This window comes from Pelodiscus sinensis, chromosome 25 (assembly GCF_049634645.1).
Source record: "Pelodiscus sinensis isolate JC-2024 chromosome 25, ASM4963464v1, whole genome shotgun sequence".
Lineage (NCBI taxonomy): Eukaryota > Metazoa > Chordata > Testudines > Trionychidae > Pelodiscus > Pelodiscus sinensis.
Genome location: NC_134735.1, coordinates 14,442,962 through 14,457,729, shown reverse-complemented (window position 1 = coordinate 14,457,729; position 14,768 = coordinate 14,442,962). Strand labels below are relative to the sequence as shown.

The 14,768-nt window shown below is 44.4% G+C and overlaps 1 protein-coding gene across 1 annotated transcript in view; it reads left to right on the top strand.

Annotated features, from left to right (window-relative positions):
• LOC102461919 (lethal(3)malignant brain tumor-like protein 4) overlaps window positions 1-14,768 on the top strand; it is a 109,638-nt gene that overhangs the window by 21,238 nt on the left and 73,632 nt on the right. The window contains 2 exon segments of the mRNA XM_075908921.1: window positions 13,593-13,712; window positions 13,715-13,756. Of these exon segments, the coding sequence (XP_075765036.1) occupies window positions 13,593-13,712; window positions 13,715-13,756 (162 nt within the window).

The window sequence follows — 14,768 nt, the reverse complement described above, 5'->3', positions numbered from 1 at the left end:
TGTTGCTCCTTCCTTCCTGGTATCCCACTGACCTCAGGGCTTAGGTCACTGTTCTTTCCAGTTATCAGTTTCTATGTTTATTTCACTCAGCATTAAGTTTTCAATTGAACTGTCAGCTAGTGCTGCTCTACTAGCTGATTTCCATGTAACATAGTTATCTTTATGTAATATTGAAATTTCATGTGCAGTCTTCGGTCTTTCAACTTCCTCCAACCTCTACTGATGCTCCAACCGGATGATCAGACAGTACAGATGCATTTGAAGTATTGCTGTTAAAAATGAAACAGGGTACACAGTTCAGAGGCTACTTTTCCATGCTCCAGCAAAGCCAGTCTTTTGTGTAGATCTCTCCATTTGGAAGAGTTTTTTCAGCAGACAAGTGGGAAAAGCATGATTTTCAGCATCTTTCGGTATATTACTTGCAATCTGAAAACAACTAACTTTGAGAAACCACTGCATTTGAGCAACATTGTTCTTATCAAGAAGTCCAAGGTCAGGTTCTGATGCCACTGTTGTTACACTGCGTCCTGTTCTAGTCATGAGTTCTTGTTCTTGCTGTGCAGCATCTCGAAGGTCTTAATTTTCTGCCTGCACAGTCTCTAAATTGAGCATAGATTCTGCATCTGTCGCTACTGTCAGCATTTCTGTTTCTTGATTAATGACCTCTTCATTTTGAGGCAGTGGCATTGAAATGTCATTTGTGGGTACAACGTTTTCATCATCAGAACTGGAAGTGCCATTGTCAGTGGTCACCATCTAATGGTTGAGGTGTCTTTTCTAGGAGAAATGATGTTATTGGCTTTAAACTCTTAACTGCTGCTTCATTCTGTTGCTTTCGCCCTCTCTTACTTGCACCACTTTCAAATCTTAGCTTCATTTTTATAAAGGGTTAATTTAAAACACAGTTACACACAATACATTAATTCGCTAAAGGCTCTTGGTTATACAAAATTTTAATTGGGGGTGTTATTTACTATGGCCCTTATAGCCTTATTTCAAACTCTTGAAATTTTGTCTGCTAACATGTTCCTGTTATTAAATTCCTCTAATAACTGGTGCGTTATTATGAATATAAACATGGGGCAACTGCCAGATTAGATATAAAATTTATTAAAGAACTAGAATTAAAGTTTATCATCACAAAAAAGCCTTTAAAGATTAATCTAAAATTGGATGAAGAGGTATCTTACAGCTGTGCCTGATATAGTTATTGTACGAAGACACATAAGAAAAACCAGGAATATGAAAATCTCCTATGCAGAGGTCTAATTTAAAGGTTAAACTCACCCTCATACCAAGCAAAATCACTTTACAGTAACAGAATTAACTGACTTTCAAACCTATAAATTATGCAAAGACTGTAAACAGCGTTTCATAATGTAGAATCGCTAATCACAGAAGCTACTCCAGTCTCCAGTCACGCAGATAAAAACTCAGTTATGACCGAAGAATTGGTGAAGGCATGAGGTCCCACAATGACTTAAGTACATTTTTGCAGGTATATATAGCTTCTTTTGTTGTCTCTGTTATAACTGCACCGTGTATGATAAATGGAAATTACTTGGTAAAAAAAAAGTCAAAATTTGAGGCCCCTTTGTCTCCTGAGGCCTCCTGGCCTCTCCCCCCACCCCCTCTCTCTGATAGGGCCTGTGGGCAACCACAAATAGTGAGTAGGCCTCATTCACTTCAGTGGGCTGTAGCAACCCCTGCCCACTTTGGCTCCACCTGCAGCCCCGCAGTCCCCCTGTCTGCCCCCTCTACCCTACGCACCTCTCACATGCTGTGGCACCAGAGTCCAGCACTTATCTGCCCCTTTCCTCCCTCCTAGCATTTTTGCAGTGCACACATCTCCTGATTTGCACTCCATCCCCACTCCTCCTTCTTCCTCCCAGTGCTGGAATGTTACGAATCAGCTGTTCATGGCGTTCCAACCCTTGGAGGAGGGAGAGGAGCGCAAATCGGGCGATTCACATGCTCTAAAAGTGTTGGGAGAAAGGCGGGAGGTGTAGGATGTGCGGGGCTCCAGTGCCCCAGTGCGCAAGAGGTGCATGGGGGAAAGGAACAGTAGGGTTCTGTGGGCCACAGGTGGTGCCTCAGAGCATGCAGACCGTGGGCTACAGTTTGCCCACCATTGGTTTCAGAGAAGTTCTTGAACAAATGGACAGACAGACTCGCTGCTCACAGACAAATACTCTCAAACATATTGTAGATTATGGTGCAATTTAGTTCCATTGCAAGTTTTACTGTTTATTTGCGTTTCTGGCTTGATTGATGGGATGCCAGTGGTAAGCTAGTTTTCCTAGTTAGAAAACTAGTTGAGGCTTGCAAAATATCACTTGCCCAGACTGAGTTATAATTTTTGATGGTTAAGGGAAAGGGTCAGTTGTCATCATCATAGTAAAGTGCTGTGTGTCCTAAGTGATTTGTCCAAGACCCAAAGGTGATTTTGTGTCAGAGACAAGATTAGAACTGTGACATTGCTGGCTACCACTTTCCAAGCTTTTGAAAGCCATAGAATCATAGAATACTGGGACTAGAAGGGACCTTGAGAGATCATCGAGTCCAGTCCCCTGCTCTCATGGCAGGACACAGTACTGTCTAACCTTCCCTGATAGACATTTATCTAACCTACTCTTAAATATCTCCAGAGATGGAGATTCCACAACCTCCCTAGGCAATTTATTTCAGTGTTTAACCACCCTGACAGGAACTTTTTCCTAATGTTCAACCTAAACCTTCCTTGCTGCAGTTTAAGCCCATTGCTTCTTGTTCTATCCTCAAAGTCCAGGAAGAACAATTTTTCTCCCTCCTCCTTGTGACACCCTTTTAGATACTTGAAAACTGCTATCATGTCCCCTCTCAATCTTCTTTTTTCCAAACTAAACAAGACCAATTCTTTCAGTCTTCCTTCACAGGTCATGTTCCCTAGACCTTTCATCATTCTTATTGCTCTTCTCTGGACCTTCTCCAATTTCTCCACGTCTTTCTTGAAATGTGCTCAGAACTGGACACAATATTCCAACTGAGGCCTAATCAGCACAGAGTAGAGCGGAAGAATGACTTCTCGTGTCGTGATCACAACACACCTGTTAATGCATCCTAGAATCATGTTTGCTTTTTTTGCAACCGCGTCACACTGTTGACTCATATTTAGCTTATGGTCCACTATAACTTCTAGATCCCTTTTTACCATACTCCTTCCTAGATAGTCGCTTCCCATTCTGTATGTTTGAAACTGATTGTTCCTTCTTAAGTGGAGAACTTTGCATTTGTCCTACATCCTGTTTTCCTCAGACTATTTCTCCAATTTGTCCAGATGATTTTGAATTATAACCTTATCCTTCAAAGCAATTGCAACCCAGTTGCGAAGCAGAACTGGTCCCAAAAAGACCCCTGTGGAACCCCACTTCTTATACCTTTCCAGCAGGATTGTGAACCGTTAATAACTACTTTTTGGGAACGGTTATCCAGCCAGTTATGCATCCACCTTATATTTGCCCCATCTATGTTGTATTTGCCCAGTCAAAGTACAAAGAGCTGGACTGTGATGTAGGGATGTGAATGTGTATCAGACTGCATGGTTAACTGATGAGCCTGGGCTCATTGGTCAACCCTGTTGGTTATATGCACACTCCTACCTCCCCTGCCAAGACAACTGCCCCCTCCCTGTGATGCTGCCTCTGTATCAAAGACAGCAGTGTGGGGGCGGAGAGGAAGGCGGCTCCGTGGGAGCCAGCACATGCAGGGAGCCAACTTGTAGTCTCTCAGGCTATTTGCATCACTTATGAATCTGAATTTGCTGTTTAGAATTGAAGTTTCCATTCTAGTTTTACCACATTTTAAACTACAGCGAGAGGACATTTAGTCTTCTGGCACAGTAGTGTTTTCAGGGTCCTTTTGTAACTTTCAAGGGAAACGCACACATACTGGAGCAAAAGGGAAAAGTTCTTGCATGACTAAAGCTTTTTCTAATTTTATCAAGCTGGTTTCTGCAGTCTCTTTTTAATGGAACATTGTTTCCCTTTACTGGGTGTGACGTAGTGGGGGTACTTGCTGGGCTGTGGTGACCCCTGCTGTCTGGAGCAAGACCCAGCAGGGAAAACCTCACTATGCAAAGGTAGTGCCAAACTTGTTGAACCAGTGGCCAGACACCCCCCATGGAGAGGAACAAAGGAAGGTGGAAGGCTGCCCTGACTGGGGGGCAGGGCTGGAAGGGAATTTAGTTAGTTACTGTCTGGGAGCATGGAGGAGAGCCTAGGGAAAGAGGCTGGAGTTTAGGGGCCCAGTCTCCCCCATCTCAAGGGGGCCTGAGGCATCCTAGCCCAGCTCTGTGACCAGACTACATCTGTGCTGTGCTGTATCCAATAAACTTCCTCTAGTCCACCGGCTGGTGCAGTCTGTTTGTGCCATTTCGGGGTGCAGGAGACGGGGGACCCCTACGCGCCGTCACACTGGGATATCTTGGTTTTATTGTAATATAGATTATATTGATAGAGGATTAGAAAAAGAGCATTATAAGAAAAATAATTTCTTTATTATAACATTTTCTAGTTTTTAAAATTAGATTTATGAAACAGAGGGATGAAAAAGGCCTGATTTAGCTAGTCCTGCTCTAGTCAGTATGAGGCTATTCAATACATTGTGTTTTCTAATGCTGTGATTGGTCTCATTTTAAATAACTCACATAGTTTAAACCAGTGCTTCTCAACCAGCATATCTGTACCACAGAGGGTGTAAAGAGGCCATCCAGAGGGTATAATGACTCATCCTATTTGCCTAGTTGTACAACAGACTCTAGAGCTTTGCCGTGGGTCTGGGAATCTTGTGCGTCCTGCAAGACCCTCTGCCACAGCAGTGGAAGAGGAATGAAAATTTAAGAGAATGTGGGAGTGAGTAATGCCGAGTGAGGAGAGAATGGGATTAAAAAAATAGTACTCCCATTCCACAGTAGGGATGTGAATGTGTATCCGACTACATGATTAACTGATGAGCCTGGGCTCATTGGTTATCCCTCTTGGTTATATGCACATACCCCCTCTCTGCTGATCCAACTGCCCCCCGCCTCCTCCACGATGCTGCCTCTGTGTTAAAGGCAGCAGCCTGACTGTGGGGTGGGGAGGAGGGCCCTCCACAGGAGCCAGTATGCGCAGGGTGCTGACTTTTAAGCCACCTGTTTCCTCTCTGCCCCTGTGTGTTATCATTTCAAATATCTGATTTGTGTCCATTAATCCTTTGTTGTGGAGACTGCCCAGTTTGGCCAATATACGTAGCACATGGGCATTGCTGGCATTTGATGGCATATATCACATTAGAGAATGTGCAATTGTATGTGCCTCTGATGTGATGGCTTATGTGGTAAGGTCTTGTACTGGTGTCACTAGTATAGATGTGTGGACAGAGTTGGCAATGGGGTTTATTGCAGGGGTAGGTTTAAAAACTTCTAAGGTCACAGATTCCCTGACTTTGGGAAAGAGGCTGCTACCACCCCCCAAAAAAACAAAAAACTTTTTTCTTGAACCCAGGAAAAAAGCACTTGGCAACGTTTTCCAAAGGAGTACCCTAGGCTCTTACCACAAGAGAGCTTTTTATTAGGCACGCATTCACAGACCTCCTATTACATTTCAGCACACAAGAAATCAAATCATAGCCTGAAAATAGGTGATTTTATTAACAAAACAAAAAAGATATACTTGGTAAAGCGTACTTGGTTGTTACATGTTATAGAGCAATAGAGAAAACAGATTAAAGCACAGACAATTTCTTCCCTGGGACTCAACTTTAAAGTTACAGTTTATGAGGGTGAGGGGACACATGGATATAGCACAGAGAAGTTTATCCAAACAACATAACAAAGAAAATAACATGATTGTATCTAAATAAACATTCCCTATCTACTCACATAGCCATACTTCCAAGGTCCCATCCAGTTTTAGGCCCAAGTATTCCTTTTTTTTTAAAGGCATAGTATTTCTGCATGGTTCGATGCATCTCTTCCCCTCCACCCAGCTAGCTCCTGGTTTAAACTCAGCAAAAACAGCAGGCAGGCACCCATTTCAATTGAAATCTCAATACTTTCTTCTCATTGGTTCTCCTGGCTCCCTGCCAACATTTTCTAGCTACCTGGATTTAACCCTTTAGTTACTGAATGCTGGGATGTTTAGGAAAGGACAGCACTCCTCCGATCCATCAGATCCATCATGCCCTCTAAGTCTGTATCAAAATATTCATGTGTTGGGTTGGAGCTAGATGAAGAAGACTTAGATGATGGATGATCCTGAGTAATTATATCAGTGTGTCTTGGTAAATTATATGCTATCATGTGATCTCTGTATTAACTTAGTAGAATCTTTGTTTGCTCATCTATTAACCAGTGGCACTAAGAGCCTGATAGTATGATTCTACTAGGGGACTGTGCCCTCTGCTCACTATGCTTACCTACCTACTCTCTCTGACTGCTTTCCCTTTACTGAGGGAGCCTGTTGATTCTGATGATGTGGTGATGTCATTCGGTCACTCAGCAGGAACATTGTATTGTCCATCAGGAAAAACTTTTTTATATATATATGAGAGAGAGAGAGACAGAGAGAGAGCGATCTCATGTTGAAGTAAAAGGGAATTGAAGTTGTTGAGCACCTTCAATAATTAATTGGACCATAAATGTAGCTAACAAATTTCCGGGTTCTTCAATCCGACTCATCATGATCACAGTATATGGTGCTAATATCTCTGCCAGACTCTTGGGGTACAAAAGGAATTGTCTTTTGTTTGATTTTTTTAATTTAAAAATGTAGAGAAAACAAACCACCCCAAAGGGAAATAATCAGTTTGTGATGCCACGTAGTTGACGTCAGCAGTGGACTTAGTTTTGTTCAGAGGTGCTTGGAAGTACTGTTTGCAAATGTCCACCCCACAAAATAGTGAATCATGTTAAACATGCAGCATTCCCAGAGCTGCTTGGATTGGAGATACGTGATTGCTTGGACAGTGAAACTTGTTCTATCCTAAAGGTGAGCTTTTGCCCTCCAGTGAAATGAAGTTCTGCCTTGGAACATGCTGATAATCTAATGTGAAAGAGATTTTGAGATTTCCCCACGGCAGTTGAGGCCTGGTTCTATAGGGCAAAGATTAAATTGAATATGTCACTGGTATGGACTATTTTTACTAAAATACAAGGTTACATAGGAAAAATAAAACTTCTAGTTCAATAATGAGAAATGAATTCCCTTTTTAAAAGCATTTTTTCTGTATTCATATTCAGAACGTATATGCAAGGCAATTGAAGTACAATTTATTGATGATTACTGTATGTAAAATGCTATATTAATATTATTACAATTGCTGTCATTGTATATGTAATCCACATAGCAATATATCTTTTAGTTGATTCTCCTGCAGGAGACTTTTACTTAACTTTTGTATGGTTGCAAAAAGCAGCTGTTAGAGTGTAAGCACTGTAGGAGGTGAGTACCAATAACATTACAATCTGTCAGTGCTGCTAAGATAATATTGCTCTTTAAAATTGTTTAAGGCACCCCAGTGCCACAGCAGTGTGTGTGGGGGTGTGTGTGTGTGTGTGTGCACATTTGTGTGCTTGTGTTGACATAGGGCCAAATCCCACTCCTATTTAAAGTCAATGGCAAAGCACCATGAACTTGAGAGAGGCCAGGGATTTGCCCATAAACTGTAAAATGAACAATAATTGTGCAAACTCAATTGAGCGTCATAGCTTTCTGTTTTGTAATTTTGTCCTGAAACTGCAATTTTATTTCATACCTCAAACTGTGTTTTAAAAAGTGTCTTAGGCAGATTACATGTTAACATTTTTTCCCATCGTTTGAAAGCCATTAACTATATGGAGCATAAGCAGCATCACTCTTAAAAACCTTCATGAAATGTGACAGGTCTTATGATTCTGTGCCTCTTTTGTTTTCAACCCCTAGTTTTCTTTCTTAAAAAACAAACATACCCAAAGACTAAGCTAAATGATGTATGAATGAACAGTGTGTGTCAGCAAGAAAACCCACCATTACCCCGACTGCAGGCTTGGATGTAGTGGGTGCCTTAAACTGGAAAGATGGCATTGTTATCTGGTAATGTAGTGACATAAAAGTAAGACATCAAGGAATATGGTAAAAAAATGATTCTGTGTTTAGTAACACACTGAAGTTAGCACATTTCCATTCGTTTGGTTAGAAAAAAAGACTTGCCTTAGAACCGCAGTTCCCAACCTTTTCCAGATGGGGACCCATTTTGACAATTCAGGAAGACTTGGTGACCCAAGGCAATTCAAAAAGGGGGCAGGAAGGCAGTGCTGTAACTAGCTAATTTTGGCACCTGAGGCAAGAATATAAAATTGTGCCCCCTCCTCATAGAAAAACTGAAAATACATTAATAATAAAATAACAAAACTACATTTATTTGAGTTGTGGTCGGGGAAAGACACTCTTCCCCCACCCCCCGGCTTAAACCCCACACTCAGAGGCTGGAGGGATTGGGGAGCTGGAGGGCCTGAGAGTCACACTCGGGCTGGGAGTCTCACGGTCAGGGGCCTGAGAGTCTCACGCTCAGGGATCTGGGGGGCACACTCACTCACGGGCCTGAGATTCACACTCAGAGTCACAATCTGGGCCTGGGAGTCTCACAGGTGTTACAAAAATATTAGAAACATAATACACATTATTCAAAAAAACAAGTAACATTTAATATTTTACCAAACAGTTTCACCCGAACTTAAATTAATAGGGTGGTTGAACTTGCATTTGCTTTACTAACTGTTGTATCCTTGGAATTGTGGCGAGTGCACATTGAAGATCATTTTCTATGTTTAATTTATTTCGATATTTCTTTTTAATTATAAGCAAATGTGAGAAGCCTGATTCATACAAATATCTTGTTTCACGCTGACGGGCATGAATACAAAGATTAAGGCAAGACTGCATGACACACAAGCCCCATTTAAGTCAATTCTGCTGATATTAATAAAATGCAACATTTATCCGATTTCCACCCATAGGACAACACTTGACAGTCCAAAAATTTAACTACTAAAACGCATCTCAACAGAAGACCATTACATAGACTACTTTTTTGTTTTGGCTCCCACCCGCCGGCTGCGTGTTGATCCCCACATAAACCCAAACCACGTAAACAAACGGGCTGTGGGCAACATGTGGCCAGTGGGCCATGTGTTGAGAAGCCCTGGATGCTTGGTCCTGCCGTGAGGGCTGGGGACTGGACTCTATAACCTGTCGAGGTCCCTTCCAGCTCTAGTGTTCTGTGATTCTATACTGCTCACATGGGGTTAGATAGGAACCGGTGCCCCCTAGAGGGGACGGGTCCCCAAGCCCATCCATACCTCTGTGAGCCAGCCTGTGCCCCCTGCCCTGGGACTGAACTGGAGGCAGCGCCCCTAGAGAGGTCCTGTAGCCTTCTGTGCACCAGTGGGATTTTGGTGCCAGGCCCCTCCATCAAGTGGATCCCTTGAACTGAGGGTCATATCAGGCCCTGTTTTCTCCCACACTATGGGATCTCAGGGGCCGGGCCCTATGATGCCTTTAGGCATGTGTCACAGCACAAGGGGAGTGGATGGGAGAAGCGGGGGCAGATGTGGCTGCTGGGTATCAGTTTCTGCCTCTCGCAGCTGTTAGTTGGGCTGCACTGCGGGCCGGTGAGCAGCTCCCAGGACTGTCTCCTTTGAGAAGGGGCAGCTTGATCACAGCACAAACTAGCCAGGGCATGATTGCTGAAGCCCCCAACCCCACGGTTGTTCCCCACATTAGCCAGATTACAGCGAGCCGTGTTATGCCGTCCTGTGCTGCGGTCACACCTTCGCTACCTGTGTAAACAGCCCCCGAACCACTGGAAATTGAGCTTCTAGACTGGCCTGGTATGTGTCCTCAGGCATGCTGCAGCCTCTTCTGTGCCTCAGTTTCCCCAGCTGTAAAATGGGAACAATGTTGGCCTCCTTGAGAGAGCCCTCTGAGTGTTACCAATGGGCAGAGCGAGGGCTGGTGAGGATTAGCCTTGCATTAGTCACGCAGGCTTGGTACCATTCCAGTAGGTGGATGGCGCCATCAGTTGCTAGACAGCACTTTGTGTCTGTATGAAATCAAGTGAGGTGGTCCAGCGACAGGTGGGTGAGTGGCTGAAAGTTAATGGGCAGAGAACCGGGTTCCAGGTGCCGGGTCACTGGCAAATTCAGCATACAGGGGAGGGGGCTCCCCACACCTCAGTTCTCAGCACTTGCAGGTGGAGTTCACAAATACAAAGTTCTTCTCGCTTCCCTGCCAGCCAAGCCATCACTTTACTCCGGGTCCTTAACATGTGCTGTACCTTGCCTTGGCTGGGCACTGCTCTGTGGCGGGCCCAGCTCTCCAAGTTCAGAATCACAGAAGTGCCCAAAAAGTGGGGTTGGGGGCACAAGCACCTGGACCCGTGATCCGCCATCCTGCTGTTCTTGCCCCAATGCCCCACCCACACACTGTCCCTCCCCCCCAAAATGCTCCTGAGCTACCTCTTCCTCCCAAGACCCACCCTCAACCTGTGCTCTCCCCCTGCCATTGCCTGCCCTTACATGCCTCTGGCCCCCCACTCCCTGCTCCGTGCCCCCTGGCCCTTGCCTGCCCAACCAGGGGCTGCCACTGGAGACTGGCAGGTTTTCTACCAGTTGATGCCAGAACCAGTCACCCCCAGTGCCCGCCCCAGACCATATCTCCCTCCCTCAGAGCTAGGCAACCCCAACACACTCCCTCAAAACAAATCCCCCTTCCACAGAGCCAGGCACCGGAGGAACCGGATGGGTGAGTTAGTCTTATTTTTAAAGAGGCCATTCCTGCTGCCCGGCCAGCTGCCTCTGCTTGTAGTGTGTTCCAAGGTGGCAGCACATGGCCCAGCTCCCGGCTCACTGATCTAAGCATCAGGTGGGCCTGCACAGCATGGCCTGGGGGCAACTGCCCCTGCTTGCCCCCCCTTCACTACGCCTCTGTACTAGAACCCAGATACTCCCCAGTTCCCTGCTGTGACAGACCGGGCTGGGTGTGGGCACGGCTGAGGGCGTCTGCTCAGGACGAATTGCTCAAACTTGGGGCTCTTTACAGCCCCAAACCGAGGACCTTCCCAAATAGGCCACAAACCATTCACACTGAATGCTTCAGCTGCCAATCTGGCCAGCCAGAAGCCTCACGAGCAAAACCCCTCTGACACCCCAGCTCTTGCTATGCCCCAATCAGCCCCAGGCCTAACACACAGGTGAGGGGTTTTAAAACCCAATCTCACATACCCCCAACGACTTCTTCCGGTCTCAAGAAACCAGACACAATTCCCAGGCCAATTTATACTCTGGATCTTACCCAGAATATCACTCTGAGCCAATCCTTTAGAATCTAAAATCTAAAGGTTTATTATTAAAAGAAAGAAAAGCATGAGAGTAAGGTTGTTAAAGGATAATACATTACATGCATCAAATCACCCAATTCTCGATACAGGCTCTAAGCAGAGATGTTATAAACTGCTATCTTAAAAGTCTCTGGTGTACATCCTATGTCAGGATGGGTCCACGGTTCTTTCTGGCTTGTTGTTCCCTGTAAGGCTGCATCTGGGAGTAGGAGCAAAACTGAAGACAAAAATGGAGTCTGCCACATGGCATTTTATATCCATCACTGGTCTCTTCCAAGCTGCAGAGGGTCATATGGTCAGTGGCCAGGTGTGTCTTTGGCATTTAGAGATCCATTGTCCCTGGAGCCTCGCTCATTAGCATATCCATTGCCTGAGCATTCCTCTGCATTGCTCAGCCCCCCCACGGCTGCAAGCCGGCCAGGGCAGAGTCCTTGCCAGCCAACACCAGCCATGGGAACCCCAGCTGGGGTGACTGAAAACCTCTCAACCAGACCTCCCGGACACCTGGGCCCCCACCCCCACCTACCTGAGCTGGGTGCTGCTGCTTCTCTGGGTTCCCTAGCCCACCTCCAGGGATATTTTCCTATTCTGCTCTGAGTCACTGAAATGGTATTCAATTCAATTGATTGGTTTAACTGCCTGATGGTTCAGGGGGTAGCCAAGTTAGTCTGTACAGAAAAAAACAACAAATGGTCTGGTAGCACTTGATAGGCTAACAAAACATGTAGATGGGATCATGGTCATCTGAAGAAGTGGTTGTGCTCACAAAAGCTCACGACACCATCTACATGTTTTGTTAGTCTATGAAGTGCTACCAGACCATTTGTTGTTTTGTTTTGGTTTTTTTGCCTGAAGGTTGTTAAACCAATTAAGTTGAGTACCACTTCAGGTGAATGGCTCCTTAAGACTAAGCCAGCTGTGCAGCCTACCTTTTCAAATATGTGACTGGCTCCTTAAGAGCCACCTGGAGAGACACTTGGTGACTCTTTTGAAATGTAATAGCGACCCATATTTGGGTCCGGACCCATAGGTTGGGAAACCCTGCCTTAGAATGATTATCCCGTCAGCTACTCCTGTGACAAAACAGAGTTAGAGTCACCAAAAAAGTAGTGGATTCCTAGTGTGATTTCTGGAAAGTTGCAAGGGGGGGGGAGAGCTTCTCTCGACTTTCCTTCAGTTAATGTAGAGTTTCTAGACATAGCTATGTCATGAACAGGAGTGCTGACCAGCCCCTGGTGACTAAGGGGTTAACTCAGGTACCTAGTAAAGGTGTCGTTCGGGGGTACAAAAGAACCAATCGAGATAGAGGTTGACATTTGATCTGGATATAGGTTCCCTGCCTGTTTTCTTTGTGAGGGAGAGTTACAACAGAAATTGAGAGGCACAGAATGATTTAAACTCAGGCAGGACTACCATGCCTCCCCACAGAATTCAAGGCATGGGAGCGGACTGAACAAAGAGAACATTAGAAATGAGTACCAGGGAAATGTGAGTCCATCATGTTCAGGTTAAACACTTAATCTGTTTCATAATGTAAATTAAACTGTTCTTACTAGCTGCAGCTGGTTCAGAAAATAAGGTCACCATACTCAGCAAGGTAGTTCTTAACCCTGCCTGGCCTACCCCTTCCAGGTTGGCCCGCGACCACTTCCGAAATTTGTGAAGTGGCCCCCCCCTTTCAAAATTATTGCCCAAGTAACCTCTTTCTTAACAGTTCCTACTTGTTAGAAGATTTTTAGGTAGGTTGCTTCTGTTTGGTAACCACATTATAACCCATTTATTCATCATAGGCTAATATTAAAAACTCAGACCAGGGATTTTGGCCAAGTTGCTTCTCTTTTTCAGAGGGCATATAAGTTGCTCCAGTTTGTTTGCTAGAAATGTCAAAGGTTTGAATTACATAAAGGAGAAATAAATCTGAAGCACAAAAGAATAAGCCTAGCTTTTCGGTATTAACACTGAAGTGGATCAATAGCTTTTTTATGAGACCACCATAGAACAGGCATTTCCTGGTAAAATAAGATTTTTTTTTATGACTCAATGTTGAATGAAAAGCAATTTCTCTTGCCAATAGCATTTTTGTCCCAGCTCTGCTTGCGAATTGAATCTCATGCACTATCATTTCCCCTTTCAGGCCAGTCTGCTGCTGTTTAGTTTGCTTGTGTTCTTTAGCCTTTTCTTTTGTTTGTTACCTTCAGTTACGTTTGAGTTTGGAACACTTGAAATCATTACTGAAGTAGAAGCAGAAGCCATAAAAACTCTCTGGGCTCCAGCAATAAACACCAGCATAGCCAGCCTCAATCCTGGCACTTCTACTCCATTGCCTCTAAAGCCACTGCTGTCGCTGGCACTGCTTCCAAAGGTGAGTTTTGTGCACTGCTGAGGGACCAAATACACTGCATAACAGGACACTGGAATTACATATTTTATTAAGCACTTCCTGTAGCAATACCGTATGTGTTAGCATATGCAGTGTGGTGTTGATCATTTAATGAATCACTCTGTTTTTAAATATATTTCTACTAGGGAGGTTAGCATATAGTTGTTTACATGATTAACCAATAAACCTGGGTTTATTGGCTAATCCTAATGACTACGTGCACACTAGTTACCTGGAGGCTGGGGATTAGAACTCCTGGTACAAAGTCACGGGGGCCTCCCAGTGGGCCGTGGACTGCAGGTTGTCCACCACTGGTTATCATGCAGTCCACTGAGACAAAGGAGGACTACTCATGCAGACCACTCAGTGGTCTTGGTTGCCCATTGCTGGACTAAAAGATGTTTTTCCATCAGGCTAAAAATCTGGTCTGATGATGCAGAGACAAGCAGTAAGACAGCCTTGCTACACTTTAACCCTGACAATGTGCCTGCCAAGAGAGCAGAGTTCTGCAGGCATAACCTTTTATGTAAGAGTTCCCCTTTACCTGCCTTCCCTGTGTCTGGAATCAGCAAGTCTGCATGGGAAGATGGAAAGAGTTTAGGATGTATTACAAATGGACTGCATCTGCTGAATACCAGCCAAATCCATCTGAGGTCTATATTTACCTCTCTGAGGCATCAAATGTAAACTATAAAATGCAAATGTATTTTTCAGTCTTCTGGCAAGATATTACAAGCCTTGGTGAATGAAGGACAGGGAAGAATTGAAACAGTACATATTACTTGACTGTTTTTTTCTAGTGTTTGAGACCATGTTTCCATCTAACTGTGTTAAAGCAGTTAATTGTGAGCATAAAATATGCAGCTTCACTTGTATTAGGTATAGTAGATTGCAGCCAGACAACATGCATGTCCAAGGGCATAATTACTGCACAACATTGCCTAGTTATAGATGAACAAAATATGCATTACTTTGGTGCTGAGTTTTGGAAACA